The sequence below is a fragment of the Mixophyes fleayi genome, chromosome 11, assembly GCF_038048845.1.
Source record: "Mixophyes fleayi isolate aMixFle1 chromosome 11, aMixFle1.hap1, whole genome shotgun sequence".
NCBI lineage: Eukaryota > Metazoa > Chordata > Amphibia > Anura > Limnodynastidae > Mixophyes > Mixophyes fleayi.
Genome location: NC_134412.1, coordinates 54,665,996 through 54,689,442, shown reverse-complemented (window position 1 = coordinate 54,689,442; position 23,447 = coordinate 54,665,996). Strand labels below are relative to the sequence as shown.

Below are 23,447 nucleotides of genomic sequence, written 5' to 3'. Positions count from 1 at the left end.
TTTCTCACACTTCCACACACTCTAGTTGCCGCAGGCACGTCCGCTCAGTCCGATTTAGTTTAGGGAGAGAAACGCCTGCTTACAGTGACATACAGAGGCAAAAGGATTATTTCTGATACGGCCCAGGGCCGCGATTATGATTCAGAGCATTCCTCAGAAGAGGAAGGGGAATTAGACTTTGATCTACAAGAAGAAGACACACTTAGTTCTGTAGATTCTGCTTCTGCCAATAATGTTGATAATCTCATTTTGGATATCGGACATACATTAGGTTTTGTAGATCTAAAACCCACGGCCCCCTCATGGTTCTTTGTTTAAAAAGACCAAGGCGCAGGTGGCGGCTTTCCCTCCATCCCCTCAGATGATGGAAATGGCAGCCGACGCCTGGCTAAGGTCAAATTAGCAGTTTATGATGCCGGGTAGATTTAAGTCGCTCTGCCCTCTCATGGCAGATTATTCAGTTAAATGGGAGCCCTCCCCCAGGGTTGACACCCCTGTAGCACGCTTGTCATCCTCTTCAGCGATTCCCACCCAGGAGCGGGTTTCACTAAGGTATCCCATGGATAAAAAGTGCAAACAGGCCCTCCGCTCAGTTTACATTTCATCAGGCAGTATGTTTAGACCCACTATGGCGGTGGCCTGGGCCAACAAGGCTATTCAGCTATGGGCTGAGCAGTTAGAGGCATTCAGGATAACATTCCACATGCAGAACTTCTCTTCTTGGCCAAGCATATTCAGGGGACTTCTGATTATGTAGAGCAGGCAGCCATAGATGCTGTGTCCGTCAATTCTAGATTCTGGGCTCTCATTATTGCAGCTCGTCGCAGCTTATGGTTACGCTCTTGGACAGAAGATGCTGATTCAAAGTGAGCTCTAGAGGCTTTGCCATTTGATGGGGGTACTCTGTTCGGATCAGAGCTAGAAAAGGTCATTCAGGTGGCCACAGGAGGAAAGAGTAACGCTCTTCCCATGGGTCCCAGTAGACCACGACAAGGACGTTTTCGGTCCTTTTGTTCCTATGCTCGAGGCCAGGGCACCCCATTGAGAGGCCAGTCCTCTGCCCCCAGGGGAGGGTATAGCAGAGGCAGGAGCGCTGTTAGGCTTAGAGCCTCAAGACCGGGTAGTAAGCCCACAGCGTGACAGTCTTTACCCTCCGGCATCTGTGGTGGGGCACGCCTTCGTCATTTCCAGCGCCAGTGGTGGGCATCCGCCAAGGACGCTTGGACACGAGGAATCGTGTACTGGGGCTATGTCATAGATCTAGCTCAGTTCCCACCACCATGGTTCTTCTCCACAGCAACACCTCTTTGTCCCCTCAGGCGCAAGGCACTTCAGGAAGCAATCCAGAATTTGCTGCCAGCCGATGTTATTGTTCCCATTCCAACACAGGAAAGAGATCAGGGGTTTTACTCCAGTCTCTTCCTAGTGCCAAAATTTTGCGGATCAATAAGTCCAATTTTAAATCTGCAGTCCCTGACCAAGCAGCTAATAACTCAAAAGTTCAGAATGGAGTCCATTCGGACTGTCATTGCAGGAATGGAGCAGGGAGAGTTTCTGGTTTCCATAGACATCAAGGATGCCTACCTACACTTTCCTATATAGAGGGGCCACCATTGCCTTCTCCGCTTTGCAGTAGGAAACTTTCACTTTCAGTTCAGGGCCCTACCTTTTGGCCTAGCTACCGCTCCCCGAGTGTTCACCAAGATCATGGCGGGGCTCCTGTGGCAGAAGGGAGTACAATAGTTCCAATTTTAGACATTCTATCTCCTTCTGAAAGCACCGTCGGCATCGCTCTTAACTTGCCACATTCAGACCACTATGCAGTTTCTTGAAGCTCATGGGTGGATTCTCAATTTACCCAAATCATCTCTCATTCCAGCACAGCGAATGCGCTTCCTGGCTCTCATGTTCGACAAAGTGACCCAGAGAGTCTATTTACCGGAAAACAAGGTCCTCGCCCTCTTGCGCAGAACCAGGACCCTACTTGTGCGGAAAGAGGTATCTCTCCTCAGCTGCATGAAACTCCTTGGAACCATGGTTTCAGTGTTCAAGGCAATGCCCTTTGTACAATTCCACTCTTGCCCTCTTCAACAAGAGATTCTTCGAAAGTCTTTGGGATCTCAGGAGCATTTAGACAGGCAGATTATTCGCCTGTTGAAACCCACTTGTCTTCCCCGCGTGGTGGTTGTCCAGATAAAATCTGGACAAGGGTCAGACCCTTCAGACTGGCCCATGGGCCTTAGTTACCACAGACGCAAGTCTGCTAGGCTGGGGAGGGGTGACAGAGTTCCTGAGATTTCAGCGTCTCTGGTCCCCCCAAGAGGCCACACTCTCAATCAAGATCCTAGAACTCAGAGCGGTGCACAGGACATTGACGAAAGCTCAGCGGTTTCTGGCAGGAAAGCCTCTTCAGATTCAATCAGACAATGCCACGGCCGTGGCATATCTGAATCACCAAGGGGGAACTCGCAGTGTAGGGGCCATGCGGAAGACAGCCAAGATCAGGGTATGGGCAGAGTGCCACTTACCCCAGATATCTGCTGTTACATTCCAGGCGTGGAAAATTGGGAGGCCGACTCCCTCAGCAGGCAGAGGGTTCACCCGAGCGAATGGTCTCTCAACAAGCTGGTCTTTGCCCTCCTAGTGGAATGCTGGGGTTTGCCAGAGAATCAACCTCATGGCATCCAGGCTAAACCATCAAGTTCCCCTGTACTGCTCAGTTTCGAGACCCTCAGGCACATTTCACGGATGCCATGTCAGTTCCATGGCACTTCTGGCTAGTGTACCTGTTTCCTCCGATACCCATGCTCTTGCTGGTACTAAAAAAGTTAAAAAGAGAGCGGTAGCCCCTCATTGGCCACGCAGGGCATGGTTTTCAGACATTCTGAGACTGGCAGCGGACCACCTGCCAATGCAACGGGATTAGCAGGCCCTCTGCTGCACTTCCCCTTTCCTAATTTTCAATGAAGATAGAGCGGTTCTTCGCACCAAACCCTCCTTTGTTCCGAAGGCCGTGTCCAGGTTCCACTTAAATCAAGAGATTCCCAGTTCGTCTTCGTCCTCCTTGTCCCCATCCGTCCAAGGATCTCTTTATTCTTTATGATGCGCAAAAGCGGGGTTGTCCGGTTTACAAATTGTCAATTGCCTCCCGCATCACTTCCACCATTAGACTGGCTTTTGCTCGAGCATCTTTGCCTGTCCCGGTATCGTTGAAGGCACACTCTACCAGAGCTGTTGGCGCTTCGTGGGCGGCGCGTCATGGGGCCTCGGTGGAGCAGCTATGCACAGCGGCTACATGATCATCTGTCCATACATTAAATACAATAAAAATTATCGGCGCTTCTCTAATGTAAGAACTTCCTGCTGCTGAATAAATATATTGCATGTAAATTTTAAAAGGTGATTCAGCGCACGGAGGACTCAAAACAAACAAAATGACACAGAAAAAAATGTTACAGCTCTTTTGAGAAATAGTAGCAGAAAAAAGTTGGCGATCTTACCCTGCTCTTTCCCTACGAGGGTGAATGTCTTTCCCACGCTGGTATGATGGCGATGGTTCCCTCCCTGTAGCGATGGTTCTTTAATAAACAATGTTTCCAAGAGAGTAGAAAAAGTTGATACCGACACTATCCAGCTACAAATCCGGATTGTCGTCCGCAGTGGAACCATCGCTACAGGGAGGGAACCATCGCCATCATACCAGCGTGGGAAAGACATTCACCCTCGTAGGGAAAGAGCAGGGTAAGATCGCCAACTTTTTTCTGCTACTATTTCTCAAAAGAGCTGTAACATTTTTATCTGTCCATACATTCTCTAAATTCTACAGGTTGAAGGGCTTTGAATTCTCTGATGCGAACTTTGGGCGCAAGGTATTGTGTGCAGCCGTTCCAGAGCATTCCCTCCCTTAGAGTCAGCTTGGTATGTCTCCAATGTCTCTCAGTGTCCCCCAATGGTAGGAAAGAGAAAAGAAGATTTTTACTCACCGTAAAATCGATTTCTCTTGCTCCATTGGGGACACTGCACACCCTCCCTTGCTCTATAAATAGTTCTGTTGTGTGAATTTTATGCTCATATTCTTTGCCCCATAAGGCTCCCCTTCCTCATACGCTTGGTTAGTCAAAACTGAGGCATTTACAGGAGAGTAGGGGCATAGTAGGGGAGGACAGTGAAGATGAAAGAAGCTGATAAGTGCCTAAACTCCTAGACCCACTACTATGCCCCCAATGTCTCGCAGTGTCCCCCAATGGAGTAAGAGAAATCTGTTTTACGGTGAGTAAAAATGTTCTTATACAGCTAAAAGTAAATGAACACTACTTTCTGGCACTAGCCCTCAGTGTAAGGTATAGAATTTCCCGAAATAAAAACACAATTGTAAAATACACATATACAATATGATTTTGATGAAAGTCAATGATGTAATCCTTGCTGTGAAAATCATGTATATGCATATATGTATCAAAATGTCTGAGCATGTTCATAATGAAGCTTTCAAGAGACAAAAACATAGAAATGTTAAAAAGTCATTCTCTTTCTTTATGGGGCATATTCAATTGTTAGTGTTACTGGCAAAAGTAACGCGACTTGCGCACTATTACCGTCATTACGGTAATAGTACGCATAAATACCGTTATTATGATACCTTTAACGCGTGGAGCTGCGAGCTGAAATTCGGCTTAGAATTACCTTAATAATGGTAATATATTTAACGCCGCGGGAAATGGCAACAATTGAATATGCCCCTATAAGTCAAATATTTAAAGCACATGTCCCAACTCCAGTTTTAGTGAGGGTGGTTATAGAGGAGACGATATGTAATTAGAAATAATACATTTTAATGTAAAGGATAAACCTGGTGGTAAGTGAGAGTGGCAGTATAAAGAGAGAGCACTGTTTTTTTTTATATATTTTTTTTATTTTTATTTAGTATTTAAAGCTATCCCTGACTTGTATGTGTGAAGCTTGGGAAGAAATTCTGGTGCAGATGGACTCTCGACTTACAAAATTTGTGCAGGTTTGTACGATTGTTTACAAGTATTTTATTTTTCATGAAATTAAAACCATTTTGTACTGTAAGTAACTATAAGTACTTAAGTTCGTTAATTTAAAGTTACAAAAAAATGATCTTCTGCAATAGGGAGACACAGGTTGTAGGTTACATTTTAACTCCCCCTTTTAATTCTGCTCTGTTCCTTTACCAGTTCGATTCCCAGTGCTCTGCATTGGTGGCAAGCACAGGACTCTCTTTTTATTAATATTGTAATTTATTTTTATTTTACACTTTTGATGGGCCGCTAAAGCTGGCCCCTGTATTCCTGGAAAGGGCTTGCTCTCCCCCCCCATGCTGTCCTCTTGCCAACCCACTTCCACTTAGGAAGTTCCTCACTGCTGCCAAGGTTGAGCAGGGATTTTGACACGCTACATACACCTGCAATATTGCTAGTCCTCCTGGCCTGGTCACTTCAGTGTGGTAGTGATGGCCATATGGCGGTCACACTCAAGTGAGCTTTCAAGAGTTCCCGGTTCCCCAGAGTAAGGATGCTTTGAACCATAGAATGCACTGCAATGTGTTCCATATCTGAGGACCATTAAATGCTTCATAATCATTTTTCCGGGATGGTGGCCATAAGGAATTCAACAATATGGACCCTGCACACCAAAAGTGGATCTTAACCTTGAGTGATGAGAAAGGCAAAATTAAGGACCATGATGTGGAATGGGTCCTTAGACAATATATTAGTCCCTTTGGAATCTGGTGAGTTCCTTCCAGTGACTGATTCTGTTTACAGTCTTAGGGACATTACTTTTGGCCCTACACATTCACGGACCAAGATCAACCCTCAGTCTTTTTTTTTTTTTTTAAAGCATTCCAGTCACTCTTTAGTGAGACTTGTTTCCGAGGAATGGGTAGATCCAGACACATTTTGATGCCATTTACTTTAATTTTTCGCATGGAAATTTGGAATTGTGGGAATCATCTCTGTTTTGGCAGTTATCTACTTGAAGCACAATTCTGCTTACGGACATGGTGTTCTCACACAAGAGGTTAGACAGTCTTTTAAAGAACCTATTTTCCACGTCTAGGTCAACCTTAGCAGCTGTTTGGGTGACTAAAGCCACATTTACTTGAGTGAGGAACATCTTTTGTAGAGGTTGCAAACAAGTTTCCCAGGGCACAGCTGATGCAGCTTACCTCTAATGGCTTTGTCAATTCTTCCAATAAGGAAGATGCAGCACTTGATTCCTCCAGACTATTGGCCAGATCCTCTCACAAGTTAGTGGTGGCGTGCAGGGTCCTCTGCTTCAACACTTAGACAGCAACAGTACTTCCCAAAGATTCCGAAAAGTGTTCCACGAAGGGTCAAGTTGCCTAGTTGGGGGCCCACACAGCCTAAAAAGAATCCCATCTGAATTTCAAAATGGGAACATTCCAAAGCTGGTGAAAGCAGTAAGCCTTCATGACTGCTGGCCGACACCCTGGGGTGTGAAATGGTTGAGGCTTGTCTGCTCGTCTTTGACTCCTGATCTGACCACTGGGTGCTAATCCTCATCACTCTGTGATATCGGGTACCATTTTTGGAGCTTCTGCTGAAATTAATTTTTTTACTTTTTGCTTTATTTAATGCCTCATAAACACGCTGGGGGTTCCATAGTCAGTTTGCCTACTTTTTCCCGCTGGTTCTTCGGTTCCTATAAAAGGTTAGACCAGAAGGATTCGGCCATTGTTCATGATATCCCATTGTTGGCTTACATGACCCTGATGCAGTGATGGTATTTTCAGTGCCTTACTCTTTGGTTGGGCCTTTGGACTTATTGCCGCTTTGTTTTTGTCAGGGCCTAACAGAGCTCACTTTGACAGTATGGCTTTTAAAGTCATGATTGACAAATTTTAGGCCGACCCAGTAATTGCATGGAGCGGGCCATTTTAGGCCGATCTTCCGTTCTCCTTTATCACTGTGGGACCTGATCCTGGTTCTGAAAGTCTTGCATAGTGCTGCATTTGAAACACTTCCTTCTGTTCTCTTGTGTTTCTTCACCTTGAAGGTCTCCTAGGCATTGTTTTCGATAGGCATGTGTCTGGTCTTGGGAGATATTTCTCTTAAGTTTCCTTACCTGGTTTTCGATGAAAACAAAGGAATTCTGCATGTTATTTCCTCATGCTGACCAATGATTCTTTCAGATTTTTTCATCAACTGGGTTCCATGTTTGTGCCTTCACCCGAGCAATGCCAAGTTGTCAGCGCTTCTCTCCTTGGATGTGATGTGTAGTCAGCGGATCTACAGCGGGTGAAATAAGTATTGAACACATCAACATTTCTCTCAGTAAATATATATTCAATGTGGCTGTTGTAATGAAATTTACACCAAATGTCAGCAACAACCCTTGCAATCCACACATGCAAAGAAATCAGACCATAGATGTCCATAAATTAAGTTTTGTGTAATAATGTGAAATGACCCAGGGAAAATGTATTGAACACATGAAGAAAGGGAGGTTTAAAAAGGCATGGAAAGCCAAGACACCAGCTGAAATATATCAGTAATTTGAAAGCAATTCTGTCAGCTGGTTCAGCCACAACTGATGGCCTATAAAAAGGTGTCTCATTACGAAGGTGTCGCACAAGAAACATCTCATGGGTAAAAGCAAGGAGCTCTCTCAAGACCTTAGCTACCTTATTAATGGGGGACACTGCTGCAATGGGTTGTATGAGGGGAGCGTGGAGTTGGCACTTAGCTAGTTAACTTGTTTAATGTATCAATGCTGACAGACCCCTCCCCTCAGCTACCCCCTGTTGCTCCTCAGTTTAGATTAAGTGCCCAAGGGAGTTGGGCTTACTTTTTGTGTTAGATAGTTGTTGTTTTTTAAACTATAATTTACTTTTTTTATTACTTCATTTTTTTAGAGAAGTATTTACTTTTGCATTTTTATCTAAGGAATGTGCTCTAGAGATAGAGAGCACACTCCTATTAGGCAGCAGCACTACTCTGTCTTGTGAGTGCCGGACGTCTCTCACTGACAGCGCTGGCAGTGTTTAAGAGTGCTGACAGGCGACTTAGTGAAGCCGCTGTCACACTGACAGCCTCCCAACACACGCTGTTCTTTTCCTATTAAATTGTCTCTGACTTATCAAAAATGTCTAACATATAAGATAATTAATATCAATAGGGGGTTTAGGACTTGGGAAGGGTATTATATATAGTCTGAGGACCAAGCCTGTTGTTATACTCATGAACCTTTACAAATTGTAGAGATATTACTAGCTTAAGCTGTCACAAGGGCAGCATTTATTGTTATCGAGTGCTGGGAACGCTATAAGCAGGGGTTATAAGGATTCTGCTATATGATGCTAGTTATATAGTATTACGATGCCCTAATGACAATATCTCATATGCATCTACGATGTATCTTATATATAACAAATAGTTACTACTAACAGATTGTATATGAGAATCTAGGGGAGTAATAATACCTAGCGTGACTCTATAACCCAGGTGACGGCAATCACCACATTTACAGGATCTGCTACCTCAGAGTAGCGTTTAGAATACGGCCAATAGTTCCTTTATTATCGAGAAGGGATAATTCTAATTAGACTACAATACTAATACCGCAACGCTATAATAGTTTACTATCCCATTTAGTCCTCACATCCCCACTATATGATATAGGTAACCTATCGAATATATTCTTAATATATACCTTGATTGAATATATTATACGAAAGAACGGCGTGTACTAGCAGAGTTTGCTAGTCTTAACAGTTAGTTATCAATTATCTTGGTGTTATTTGTCATTTACAATTTTTAATATTTCACTACTCTATTATCAACTATTTTAATGTATATTAATAAAATTTATTAAGTTTTATAATGTTTCTGTTCTAAGAGTGCCCCATTTAAACACATTGGCTTTTGTTGATTTGAATTTGTGATATCTTGTGTGGGAGCACCACCTTCAGGATCTATGGTATCATATAATTACAATATATAAAAATTAGGAATAAATGCAAAGATATTAATTATATGAATTAAAATAAGATACTAATAATAACCATATTCTAGAAGGATTTAGAACATTCCTGGTGCGATTTATACTAGTTCTGTTGGTTGTATTAGCCTCCCAACATGCCTACACAGGCATAGAGCGCCGGTACTCGGAGCGATGGTGGGCAGCATCTTGCCAGGTCATACCAAGTTTCCTCTTCAGAGAAAGGAGGGGGAAATCTTTTTTTTTAAGCCGCAGGATCTTAAGTAGGGAGAACGGAGGATATAAAATGCGATGGCCTGTTAGAATAAAAAGAAAAGCAGCCACTGATTACAGGAGCAGGAAATGTCAGGGGCGCAGCTAAGGCATATAGGGCTCCCACACCTCTACTACATACTTGGACTCCCCCATCTGCGCGCCAAGAGAATTACCCGGGAAGACAACAGACTCTCCTCAGCCTGACATCGGGGGACACTGCTGACTGACTCCTCTCCAGCATATCGTGCTTAGCTGGAAGGCTAAGTACCATTTCTATATACCTTTCTATTCATAGAGGGATATTTTAGTCAATGTGTGCAAGTAGTTTTAAAAACACTCTGTAGACTACTTAGCCAACTTATACCATTTCATATTGCTTGTTACAAGATACAACTTGGACGGTTATAAATTAGTTGCTATACTTGTATTTATTTCAAACTATATCTTGTGTGACTGAATTTCTATTCTTTCAGTGTATTTTTCTTTTAAAAAAATATATCTGATAGGGGAAAGCACCACTTACAAAATATTTCACTTGTTCAAAATGTAAGGTCAGTTTGGTAAAAAGACCCGGGGGCACTTTGTACTGACTGCGACGTGGGGATACACACTACGCAGGCCCAGTCTAATGTACTACCACTACCAGAGGAACCGGCATGGGCATCTTCTTTGACGCAGTCCATTACTACACTGGTCCAACTACTTACTAAGCCTACGGGTTAACAGCGGTTTCTGCTGTTCTCCCTGCTGCTTCAGTAGAATCTGCCCTCCCTGTAACAGTAGGGCGGTGGTATCCAGAAGGATCCTATGGCTGAGGTCCTGGGACGCAGATCAAGAAATCTAAAAAAATCGCTTAAAATGTTACTCTAAGTAGACGCATTGTTGTTTGGGCCCGAATTGGATAATATTATTTGCCAGGCCACGGGTGGCAAAAGTACTTTTCTGCCAGTAAACGTTCCTAAGGCAAAACCTCCTCGATTTGGTTCTTTTCGGCAGCCCTTTCGGGGGAAGCTCCTTTGCTAGGGGTCAGAAAATTACAGGTAGACAGACTGGTAGCAGGGGACACTCTTTTATAGAGGTAGGTCCTCCCTCTCTACGAGACGGTTGTCTGCAAACGTTATGGGGGGAAAAAAAGCATCCTGACTGTCATTCACCCCTTCTTGCGACAGCAGGAGTGGAGGGGTGATTGAGTATGTTCAGAGAACAGTGGATAGAGTCCTCCCAAGACCTTTTAGATTTGCGAAGATCATGATGAGAAGGTATATGATAGACCTGTCAGGTCCAGCCACTCATCGCTTCTTTGCAATATATATGTGGCTCTGTGTCGCTTCTCTTCTTTCTGCAGTAGTCATTTGCACGATAACCAGAAAAGAAAAAGGTCTTATTCAAACCTGTTTTTGGTCTTGAAGCCGGCTGGATCATTTCGACCCGTTTTAAATTTAATAATGTTAAATCTAAACTTAAAGATGGACAAGTTTCGCATGGAGTCCCTCCGATCATTAATCAATGAACTGGAGGCAGACAATTTGTAGCATCAATAAATATAAAGGATTCTTACCTTCACATCCCCATTTGGGAAGGACATCAGTCACTTCTCAGATTTACGGTAGGACTAGCTCACTACCAATTCCGTGCACTCCCCTTCAGCCTTTCCACAGCGTCCAGAGCGTTCACAAAAATCATGTCAGTGATGGCGGCATGTCTTCATTCCAGAGGGGATAAAATAATACCATACTTAGACGACCTCCTAATTGCAACAGCAACTGATGCTTACCATCAGGATCCTGGAGCATCATGGATGGTTAATCTAAAGAATTCACAATTGTTTCCCTGCCAGCGGATGACCTTCCTGGGGCTCATCATGGACACCAGAGAACAAAAGGTGTTCCTCCCAGAGGGCAAGTCCAGGTCATTACAGGAAGTAACTACACAGGTCCTGGTCACTCACAGTCTAACCATACACTTATGCATGCGTCTCCTAGGGAAAATGGTGTCGACCTTCGAGACAATTCCTTACGGTCGGTTTCATTCCCGCTGCTTCCAGTTGGACCTCTTAATGAAGTGGTCAGGTTTCCATCTGCATTTGCAACCCCAGAAGATCCGCTTGTCTTCCAAAGTGAAAGGTGTCTCTACAGTGGTGGTTGGTTCAGGATCACCTGGAGGTAGGCAGGTCCTTTGCCTCGTGGTCCTGGATCATAGTTACCACAGACGCCAACTTAAGGGGCTGTGGCCCTTCATTTATGGCTGCAAGGCCTTTGGTCGACTCAGGAGTCTTCCCTGTCGATCAATATTCCGGAGTTGAAGGCCACGCTAATGGCTCTTCGGGGAGCCCAGAACATGCTTCAGGTTTTCCGGTCAGGTTACAATCCGACAATGCCACACTAGTGGCTTATGTCAACAGACAGGGCGGAACCAGAAGTGCAGGAGCAATGACAATTGCAGCACAGATCTTCGCCTGGGCGGAACAGAATGTTCCCACAATCGCAACGGTGTTCATCCCAGGCATTTAGAATTGGGAGGCAGTGATGCCGGGGGAGTGGTCATTCCATCAGGAGGTATTGCAGTCACTGATCCTGAGATGGGGTCTCCTGGATCTGGACCTCATGGCGCCGAGGCATAACAGGAAGGTCCCAAGATTCTGGGCAAGGGACCCTCTGGCAGTAGCCGTTGAGATCATGACAATGCCCTGGGACTTCCGGTTGGGATATCTGTCCCCCCCCCTATACCTATGATTCACCATGTTCTCAGAAGAGTAAGGCAAGGGGGGCTCCCAGTGATACTGGTGGCTCCCGCCTGGCCACGGAGGGTATGGTATGCAGACATTATCTCGATGGCAGTAGGTCAAGGAGTATGCCTACCACTGTGAGACAACCTCCTTCTCCAAGGACCAGTCAGACATCAGGACTTGCCTCGGCTAACTTTAACGGCATGGCTGTTGAAGCCAGCCCTTGGCGGTCTAGAGGATTCTCTCCTAAAGTCGTGAACACACTGTTGCGAGCTCGTAAGCTAGTTTCGGCTCATATGTACCATCGCATCTGGTGCACTTATATCAGATGGTGTGAGAATCAGCCCTGCCACACATCATCCTTCAGTCTTATCCGTTTCATGGCATTCCTCCAGAATGGCCTTCGTTTGGGCTCTTTATAAGTACAAATATCAGCCCTTTTGGTTTTCTTTCACCTTCGATTGGTGGACATGCCGGACATTTGGACGTTTCTGCAGAAAGTCTTGGATATCCAACCGCCTTATATCCCACCTACGGTACCATGGGATCTCAACCTGGTACTCAATATGCTTAAGGGGCCTCCTATCGAACCGTTACGTTCAGCTGATCTAAGCTTCTTAACGTGGAAAGTAGCGTTCTTTCTGGCGATTGCATTGGCTCGCAGAGTGTCAGAATTAGAAGCCCATTCTTGTCGTGAACCGTATTTGGTTTTTCACAAGGACAGAGCAGTTCTACGGACTATTCCTTTGTTCGTACCGAAGGTGTTTTCAGCATTTCACATGAACCAGGAGATTGTGGTTCCAGTGTTTTCAGGCGGAGGTATCGTCTTCCGGACAACATTCAATGGAGTGTTTAGATGTGGTCAGAGCACTCCGAATTTATGTGAGGAGGACCTCCCAAATTCGACCACAGATTCTCTATTTATTCTGTTTGATTCACATAAGAGGATGGCCACCCTCAAAGCAATCCATTGCAAGATGGATTACTGCAACCATTAGGCAGGCTTACATTAGTTGTAACCGAGCTGTGCCAGGTCGACTTACTGCCCATTCCACCTGTTCGGTGGGGGCATCTTGGGCAGCGAGAAATGGGGCCTCAGCGGACCAACTTTGCAGAGCAGCCACCTGGTCCTCGGTCCATACTTTTACAAAATTCTATCAATTCCAATTTTGGCCGTAGTGCTCTACGTTCCAGGCTGTCAGAGCGGTCCCAGCCTTAGGGGGCTGCTTTAGAAGGTTCCCATGGTAGCAGTGTCCCCCAGATAGGATGAAAGCGAAAAGAGGATTTTTATACTTACGATAAATCTGTTTCTCTGATTCCATCTGGGGGACACTGCATTCCCTCCCTCCTTCTCTTCTGCTGTATGTTCTTTGGCTGTTTGACCAATATTCCTTGGGGCTTTATAATTTAAAATGAGGAGCTGCAGAGGGGAAGGGGTCTGTCAGCATTGATACATTAAACAAGTTTAACTAGCTAAGTGCCAATCCACGCTCACCTCACACAACCCATGGTAGCAGTGTCCTCCAGATGGAATCGGAGAAACAGTTTTAGAGTAAGTATAAAAATTCTCTAAAAAACCCAATACGTAATGCACTCAACCACCATGGCCTGTATGCACGCTCACCACACAAGACTCCTTTGCTGAAGAAAAATGTGTTGAAGCTTGTTTAAAGTTTGGACAAGCTGTGAAATACTGGGAGAATATAGTGTGGTTAGATGAGAGCAAAATTGAACTCTTTGGATGCCATAATACACACCATGTTTGGAGGAGAAATGGCACTGCACATCACTCCAAAAACACCATACCTGTCACGGTTTTAACGAGGAGACTCGGTAGATGTAGCAAAACCAAGAGATTCAAACAGTTTAGCACTACTCCAGCAGGGCGCGGAGTCTAACGAGGAGACGGTGTTCACCAGGAACCGCCGCAAAGCGGTATGGGCTTAGCTGCGTCTACCTCGCAGGTCGCGGTCCCTACTAGAGCACTGTACGGAAGTCCCTGGGAAGACTACAGGCAATAGTATCGTAGGAAATGCTGACAATGCTAGAAGTGTTGGTAATGAAGATGTCGGCCACTATGTGGCAGATGAAGTGAAGTTCAGGAGGATGAGCGTCAGCTCTGCAGGTCATTATGTGACAGATGAAAGTTCCAGAGAGTGAGCGTCAGCTCTGCAGTCCACAAGGAGGAGAATGGCTGGAAGGCAACTGGAAGCCACTTCTATCACCAGGAGGTGACTCGAAGAACAGGCACTGAAGATAGAGAGGAGGTGCCTTTTAAACTTGCCGCCAGGGAGAAGGACCAATCAGCAGCAGGCAAAGGAATTAGTGCAACCGCTGGGTCTGCACATGCGCAGACCCGGATCCACGATGGCGGCGCCCAGCGGGAAGCGGAACGCCGATGACAGGTAAGTCTGCCGGGTGTCGGGTGTGCTGCCCCCACACCCGGCGCGTGATAATACCAACAGTGAAGTTTGGAGATGGGAACATCATGTTGTGGGGCTGTTTTTCTGCACAAGATACTGGCATACTACATATAATTGAGGGAAAGATGAATGGAAAAATTTACCGAGGCATTCTTGATAAAAAAATCTTTTGCCATCTGCCAGGATGCTGAAGATAAAATGAGGGTGGACATTTCAGCAAGACAATGATCCCAAACACACAGCCAAGGACACTCTCAATTGATTTCAGAGAGAGAAAATAAAGCTGCTAGAATGGCCCAGCCAATCACCTACCTTGAATCCAATTGAAAATGTATGGAAAGAAATAAAGATCAGAGTTCATAGAAGAAGCCCACGGAACCTTCAAGATTTGAAGACTATATGCGTTGAAGAATGGGGCAAAATCACACCTGAGCAATGCTTGCGACTAGTTTCTCCATACAGGAGGCGTCTTGAATCTGTCATTACCAAGAAAGGCTTTTGTACAAAGTATTAAATACATTTCAGGAAGCTTGTTCAATACTTTTTCCCTGTGTCATTTCACATTATTACACAAAACTTAATTTATGGACATCTATGGTTTGATTTCTTTGCATGTGTGGATTGCAAGGGTTGTTGCTGACATTTGGTGTAAATTTCATTACAATAGCCACATTAAATATATATTTACTGAGAGAAATGTTGATGTGTTCAATACTTATTTCACCCGCTGTATCTATCCAAGTTTCAGGAGATCCACCCCATGGATGCCTCTTTTGTTCTTTTGAGTGTCATAGAAGGGATGCAGTGACTCCTCTCAGTCAATAGCCCGCTAGAACAGGACTGTAATCTAAAATGGACTGATGAGTGCAATTGACCAGGGCTGTTGGTGCTTCTTTATAGGGTGTTAGTATACCATGTTTGTAGCGTGGCCATCATTTTGACCCAACATAACTTTTTTCCAAATTTTTTAAAGTGGAATTGACACCTCTGCAGCGACTCTGAATGTCATCCAGGTGGCTGTTTGTTCCTATGCTTTCCTCCCACTTCCCACCGTTTGTGTCCCCGCTCTTCTGCAAAAGAAAAGAGGATTTTTGTACTTTATGTTGAAACTCTTAGTGGTAGATGGATTAACACACCAAAGAATGCGTCTCTTTTTGGCTTGTCTCCTTGCCGGACTAGTAGTGATGAGAAATAAGGTTGATGTGGGTGGGGAGGTTATAGGTAGGTTTGTGGGATTTATTGGTAATTTTTCTAGTACCCTACCAACATTCCCCTAAAGCATGACAGAAAAGGATTTAACGGTAAGTAGAAAAAAAATCTCCTTTAAAAATACAAATATTGTACAAATAAGAAATATGGTTAAAAAGAATTTGCAGTCTTCTACTAAACAATAGATTGTATGTAAAACTATACCTACTTTTTTAGAGGTTTTTGTTTAAATACAACATTTTGAAGAAGATTTGTTAAAGCTGGTCATATATAAGGTGATATTTTATTGCAATGTAAATATATATAACACTGTGACACTAATTGTAAAGTCCCTTGTCTGCTTTGACAAATTCATATAGACCACTGTGTATGCAAATACTGACATATCAATAAGTCATATGAAGTAGTTTTGTGATATTATATTTCATGCTTTCAGGAAAAAAGTACGACCACCTCTGTTCATGATGAATTCATGCAACTCCTCTTGTGGGGTAAAGCAAGGTAACATGTTCAAAGGACCTAATTTCTTTATAGCCAGTACATGAAGCAAAAATATGTGGTAAATTAGGTTTATAAACGAGATGTAACAATTTTTGTTAAGCTTATCATACATGTGGTGATGAGGTTGTCTGAAGCTTTCAGTAATTGCATAGATTTGAGGCCAATTTTGAAGACCAAATAGGACAGTCCTGTCTGTCTAAACTACTGAATCACTGGTGACCTTGTGCAGTATGGATAATTTACCACTGCTAAATTTTGGCTCTGTTTGTCACCTTTCTGGCTACCTTTAGTTTTCAAGGTCCGCCTTTATATTATGCAGCAAGCTAACTTTTTTGCTTTTTTCTTTTCTTAATTGTTGGCATTTAGTCCTGAGCTCCAAGCGTTGCTGATGAATCAGCTAACTGTTAAAGTAAGTATCCATATATCTTTTCTCAATCACATCTAGAAATAGTAGATATAAAGTGAAAAGTAATATGATGTCTTTGTTGTTAGGGCTTAAAGAAACTTGGACAGTCTGTTGAGTCTTCATACTCCACTATTCAGAAATTAGTTATTAGTCACTTACAAAGGTATGTTGATTTCATCCTGAAACCTATTATTTTTGCTAGTAAAATGTAATCACAGAAATGAGTAGTGGAAGAGATGTTATCTAAAGAAGTTTTGCACCCTTCATTAGTCACTTTCTCCCCTGTGTGGTGCCAAAGTAGTTGATCACTGGGCATTACGGGCTCAGCCTGGATTTTTCAACTCTGGTTGCTATCTTCTGATAGTGAAGGTGACAGCCGCACTTACCGTTACCTCTGCTGTCACTGCACAATGCTGCAATCATTAGGACCTGTGAGCGCTAACTGCTGATAAGCCTGTTTGATGCGACAGAGGAACATTCTCCAGATGCATTCATGATGCCGCTGGAATCATTTAGGACCTAACAGCACTTTCCTGAATCACCCCATAAAAATGAAAACACAGAGGCACCAGTATATAGCATGGTAAGGTTTAGCATCTCTGCGCAGCAGCTGCTGGCAATTGATTGTGCCCTCTGAGCATCAAGGTGGTGGGCATTTGGGGAGGGGGCTCTCTGTGCATTAAGATAGCTGGCAGTCGGGCCGGTGGTTCTCGATGCATCAAGGTGGCTGGCAGATGAAGGAAGAGCTCTCTGTGCATCAGTATTAGAAATCAGAATTAAACTTCTTCTTTTTTTTTTAATTAAATTAACGAGTAGAGCAGATAGCTGGAGGAATTATTGAGTGAATACTGTTCTCTGGTTTGCAGTGGAGCTGAAGCTTTGCTGTACCACCTAAGTGAGCTGAAAGGGATGGCCTTGTGGAAGCAGAAGTATGAACCTCTTGGCCTTGATTCCAAAGCAATTGAAGGTATGTTTTCTGTGATTTGCAATGCAAAAACACATATGTAAGGCCACAAGGTGACGGAATATGTCTATACATTACTAATTGTGCAATATTACACATTACTAACCATTGGCATATCACAGGGAGGGAAGTGTTTGAGAACCTGTCGCCAGTGTCAGGACTGTAAATTATTCAGTGTCAAGAGATTAAATTAAACACAGCAGAATCTTCAGCTCGCTATTTTCATGTAAGATATATATATATATATATATATATATATATATATATATATATATATATATATATATTTATTTTTTTATTTATTTCAATATGTTCTTTCCTTTGCAGATGCAATAACATCTGTTGGTTCCTTCATTCTTAAAGCAAATGAACTTCTGCAGTAAGTTTTATTTATCATGCTATTTAAAGCTCAAACTTTGTGACTTTGACACTAGGTAGTTTTAAAGCAGTAATCCCTCATATCATTACATTTTCTTTCTTTCTTTAAAAGTTAGGTACCTTTTGCATCTAGTAGTTAAGGAAAAAAAACAAGGGTAAATAATAAATACCAACATTCTTGTCATAACATGCCACAGTAATTTCCACGTGATTTTTTTTCAAGGGATTGCTGTCTTAACACTTAGCCAGCATATTTTTCATTCTAAATCACCTGAAAGCTTCTACATTTGTAACATTAAGCATTATTTGCTGGTCATACAGGAGATCAGATGAATTTCCTGCCAATTTATGTAGTAGTGAGGTTTATAAATACTGCAACATGGTTGTACACAGCAGCACTGATTGTGGAGCATCGTGGTCATAATTGCCTTACCTAATGTTAATATTTCTGTTAATTGCTATTACTTTTTAAAATATACTGTTACAAGTCATTGAACTTAGGGCTTATTTGAAATTAGACTGGCTTACTGCTGTCTTTCAGAGTTATAGACAGCGGTATGAAAAACTTCAAGGCATTCTTTCGATGGTTGTATGTGGGTAAGTCGGTCAATCATTTTTCTCTAACACTCACTTCCATGGACATGGTAACTGTATTCTCCATGTTTTGATGTTGCTGAAGAAACAGTTGTGATGCAACAATAACACCCTAAATACTTGTCATCTCATCTATTGTTTTCATTATTTTGTTTGCATGCAACCATACTAAGTCCCCTGAGTATACAATATCATACTGGTATACTCCTGAGTATACCAGTACGATGTTTTGGCCCAAAATTCTAGTATTATTGTGCTTAATCCATCCTGTAAGATAGAACAATACCAAGATGGTTGTTCACAAACCTTAAAACATTTCAGTACAAATTCGCATATTTTTCTGGTATTCGCACTCCCCAGTTATACATTTTCAAGGTCTGTTTGAATAGATGCTTTGCAAAATATTTTTGGTAAATTTTTGTCTGTGAAAACACAAATACAATACAATGCATACAAATTAAACTATTGTCAAAAGTACACCATTGGGGGTACACCAGGGACACTGGAGTATAGTGTAGGGAGATATAGGCATATGCCACTTTAAGAAAGTTGTTAGCTAGCCCTGGCTCCTCCCACTCTATACCCCCTTCCTGTTAAGGCTTCAGCTTTGTTTTAGTGCCTACTCGTGGGCGGGTTAGGTTGTTTCATTCATTCTTCGACTGTCCTTGGTTGGTGCCTGCTTCTGTGTGTATATGTGGACTTCATTGGCAGTTCAGTGGAGCCGCGTCTGCGGCCCTAACCCAGCCTGGGTCAGGTAGGGGTTACAGTCCTAGTGTAAGCCCCTGCTGGATACTGGATTGGGGAAGGGGGCTGTCCTGCTGGACTGCTGCCAGTCCATTGCTGGGCCCTGGGAGGAGGTGTTTCTTCCATGTCTCTGCACTTCCTCCCTGGTGGTTTCTCACTCTTTGTGTGCAGTCACCAGGATAGGCAGCCATTTTAGAGCTCCAGCTTCTCCCTTCTAACTGTGCCTTCTAACTGTCCCTTCTCTAGTCAGGTAACGTGTTGTGGGGTGTTTTTTTTGCTCTGTGATTTTGTCTCATAGACTGTTGGGGCTCTTTGGCTGTAAGGCAGGCTCATTTTCTGTGTTTTGATTGTGTGCTGCATGGTTTTTATTTTCACTGTTTTTTATATTCTGTGTTTTTTGCCCTAAGTGTGTATTTCAAGTCAGATAGGAGGAGATACTTGAAGGTTAAGGCTGGGGTGAGTTCTATGATGAAGTTCACCTGTGCAGTCTGTAACTCCATATTGCTGTCGGGCGGTCAGACGCAGGCACTTTGTGCACAGCCTGCCAGTCAGGGGGATTGCATAACATGTGTGCCAGGAAGTTCTGGTTCTAACTCAGCGGAGCCCGCCTGGACTTGGTCACTGACCAATACTGTAGCAGAGCTTGTTTAGTTTGTGTGGTCTCAGGCTGTGGGCTTTCCTACATATCCCCATGTTTCTGTGGACTCTGTTCCTGGTTCGCTAAGCTAGGGTCCCACCTGGACCTGTGGTTGCAGATTCTGTAGAACTGGCCTCTGTACAAGGTTTGGTTTCAGTTTCTTTCTCATTAGAGAGTAAGTTACACTCCCCTACGCCTTCCTCCTTTCGTAAACACAGGCTGGTGAAATTAGTCAGATTCTGATTGTTCTTCCCAGGATAAGGGAGAATTAGTGATTGATTCTTCATTTGTGGAAGAAGTTCCTTCTGACAGTCAGGAATCTCCAATATCTGACGCAGAGCCAGCATCAACTCCTTGATATACCCTGAGGCGCGCTAGTACCCAAGACTCCGGAGCCATCTCTACAGTATTGTGGTAAGTGCCCATCTTTTGCAGTTTTCACGATCGTCCTCGGATTCAGGGGTTCAAGTGGTTGTCACTTGGGGTTATGTTATCGACCTTGTGCATTTCCCTCATCGTAGGTTCTTCACCCAAGGTCTCCCTACTGCAGCCTCAGGTGCAGGCCACTCCAGGAGGTTATCCAGAAACTTCTGGTTTCGGGAGTCATTATTCTCATTGCTCCTCTGAAAAAGGGGATTGGGGTTTTACTACAACCTCTTTCTGGTCCCAACCCGCACGGCTCATTCACTCTGATCCTGAACCTCAAAACCCTCAACAAACAGCTTCGGGTTCTGGGCTTTAAGATGGAACTGTTGCTGTCCATCATTGCGGACATAGAACGTGGATGTTTCCTGGCTTCTCTAGGCATAAAGGATTCTTATGTCCACATCCCCATTTTCGAGAGGCATTAGTGTCTGCTTCTCTCTGCGGTCCATGATGCACAATATCAATTCCGCGCTTTGTCCTTTGGCCTAGCTACCGCCCCACGGGTCTTCATGAAGGCTATGGCTGTTATTGCAGGTCTTCTGCGTTCTCAGGGTGTCACTATTGTTCCTTATTTAGACCTGTTGAAAGCTCCTACACAATCAGCTGACTATGAAATTTCTAGAAGCATGCACAAAGGATGTGTTTTCTTGGCCTTGGCTGTTAACGGGTGTTTCTTTCGGGTGACAAGGTTCTCTGGCCCGTCCTGGCTAAGCGGGTAGTGTCCCTTCTCTGTTGCATGAAATTGCTAGATACCATGGTATCCATGTTCGAAGCAGTAGCCTTCACAGTTTCATTCTCTGCCCACTCCAGAGGGAGCTTATCCGAAAGTGGTCCAAATTTAGCCTTCATTAGGACAGGTAGTTCATCAGTTTGTCCATGAACGCTCATCAGTTCAAGGGTCAGTCCCTCCGATCGTGGGACCTTGGTTACTACGGACACCAGTCTGTCCTGGTGGGGCATGGTCATCAGTGGTCTTCGGTTCCAGGGCCTCCCCAGGAGGCACTGCTGCCCAACAACGTGCTGGTACTCAGGGCACTTGTACAGGCTCAAGGCTTTCTGGCTGGCAAGCCATTCAAAGTCCAATCAAACAATGTTTCAGTGGTAGAATTGCTGAACCATCATGGGGGAACCTGCAGCACCATGGCAATGAAGGAGACTGCACAGATCATGTCCTGGTCGGAATGACATGTTCCAGTGATATCAGCCATTTTCATTATGGGGGTTGAGAACTTAGAGGCAGTTTACCTCAGCCGCAACAGGGTCCATACAGGAGAATGGTCGCTTCACACTGAGGTTTTTGCTCTACTGGCTCATTATTTGGGTCAGCTGGAGATAGCTCTCCCGGTGTCCCATCTGAAATTGAAAGGTCCCTCTTTTCTGCATGATGGTCAGGGATCCCGCGGCGAAGTATATGGATGCCATGACTATTCTGTGGCGGTGTCATCTGGTGCATTTGTTTCCTCTGATTCTCATGTTTCTGTGGGTGCTCAAGAAACTTAAGAGACGGAGGGGCCGCCATTCTGGTTGTTTCCGGATTGGCCGCACATGGCATAGTACTCTGACATTCTGGGGACGGATGTAGGTTCCCCCTTCCGGTTGCCTTTTCATCCCAATCTTCTCGTCCATGGCCCTCTTAGTTGCCAAAGTTTATGTTGTTTGGCTTTGACAGTGTGGCTATTGAGACCCTGATTCTCCAAGCCATGTGTTTCTCCCACGAGGTAGTACAGACCATGTTAAAGGCTAGAAAACCATTTTCTTCCGGATTTACTACAGTATGTGGAAGGCGTATATTTTCTATGGTGTATGCGTCAGTTTTCACACTTTCCGTTTCAATCTTTCTCATTTGCTATCCATTCTAGACGAGAGTCCCAACAAAGATCTCCATCTCTCTTAAACTGCAGGTTTTTGTACTCTGTATCTCTTTCCAGTGAAGGTTGGCAATTATGAAGGATGTGCAGATTTTTCTACTGGGGTTCTACACGCTCAACCCCCTTTATGCACCCTGTAGAACCATGGGTTCTTAATTTGGTTCTCCGAGCTTTTACTAGAGAGCTTTTTAAACTGTTGGAATTAGTGAATCTCCGTTACGTTACCTGGAAGGTAGTGTTCTTGTTTACTATCTCTTCTGCTCCCAGGTTGCCCTAGTAGGGGGCGCTGTGCTGTAACCCACCATTTCTAAAGTTTCATTCTGACTAGACAGAAAGTGGTCTCACGTTTTCACTTAAACAAGGAGAATATTGTTCCAACGTTTTCTCCTAGGACTCAATCGTTTTTTACGGCTGTGCAACTTCAGCATTTAGACCTGGCCCTCAGGCTCTATTTGGACCATACCACTTTGGTTTGTGAGACTAATCAATTGTTAATTCTGTATGATGCCCACAAGTGATGTTGGTGCCTCTAAGCAGTCTCTTGATGGACTACATCCAATATTCGGTTGGCTTACATGCAGGTGACTAGGCGAGTGCCAATGGGCTTGAAAGCTTACTCAACTAAGGCTGTCGGTGCTTCATGGGTGGCGTGTCATGGTGCTTCGGCTGAACAGTTGTGCCAGGTTGCTACGTGGTCGTCTGCACACAATTTTTCCAAATACTACAACTTGCAGGGCTTTGCATCTCTGGATGCTAGCTTTGTGTGCAAGGTTTTACTCACAGCTGTTTCAGAGCAATCCCAAAACCCTGAGTACCCACATTACCGTCAGTTATGGCGGTAGTCAGCTTAATGATACTGGCTTATCCGACAGTGATTAGTATTGTGACCTTTTGGAAAAAACACGTACTTTTTTATTTATATTTGATATATATTTTATATTGGTACATATGACGTAATATGTACCCTTTAAAAAGTATTTTTTACACTTTGTATACAAATATTTTGTTCAGGTAACCCTTTGTCTGCTCTTCTCACTTATTGATGACAGATTGGCAGTGATGGTACGAATGAGTTCTGCAGAGGTATTTGTGCGTTCTCCCTCATAAGTAGGAGAATTCACAGATATGACATATAGTTCAGAGTCCTGTACGTTCCACTCTGGTATAAAGTGCTCTTTCTGTATTTCTAAATATTGTGTAAAATACAGCAAGCACCAACTACATGGGGCACAAGTTTGGTATCAATGTCATTGCGCTTCAATATTGGGATCTCCACTCCATTCACAGTACTGGATTCCTGCCTCACCATTTTTCAGCTAATCAAAGCTCCTC

At 43.9% G+C, this 23,447-nt stretch overlaps 1 protein-coding gene across 1 annotated transcript in view; it reads left to right on the top strand.

The window, feature by feature from the left end:
* The window catches only part of ANAPC4 (anaphase promoting complex subunit 4), a 92,203-nt gene that overhangs the window by 38,178 nt on the left and 30,578 nt on the right, over positions 1-23,447 (top strand). The window contains exons 11-17 of the mRNA XM_075191161.1: positions 4,925-5,011; positions 16,034-16,098; positions 16,465-16,507; positions 16,591-16,667; positions 17,371-17,471; positions 17,796-17,847; positions 18,388-18,443. Coding sequence (XP_075047262.1) covers positions 4,925-5,011; positions 16,034-16,098; positions 16,465-16,507; positions 16,591-16,667; positions 17,371-17,471; positions 17,796-17,847; positions 18,388-18,443 — 481 coding nt within the window. The remainder of the gene's footprint in view (positions 1-4,924; positions 5,012-16,033; positions 16,099-16,464; positions 16,508-16,590; positions 16,668-17,370; positions 17,472-17,795; positions 17,848-18,387; positions 18,444-23,447) is intronic.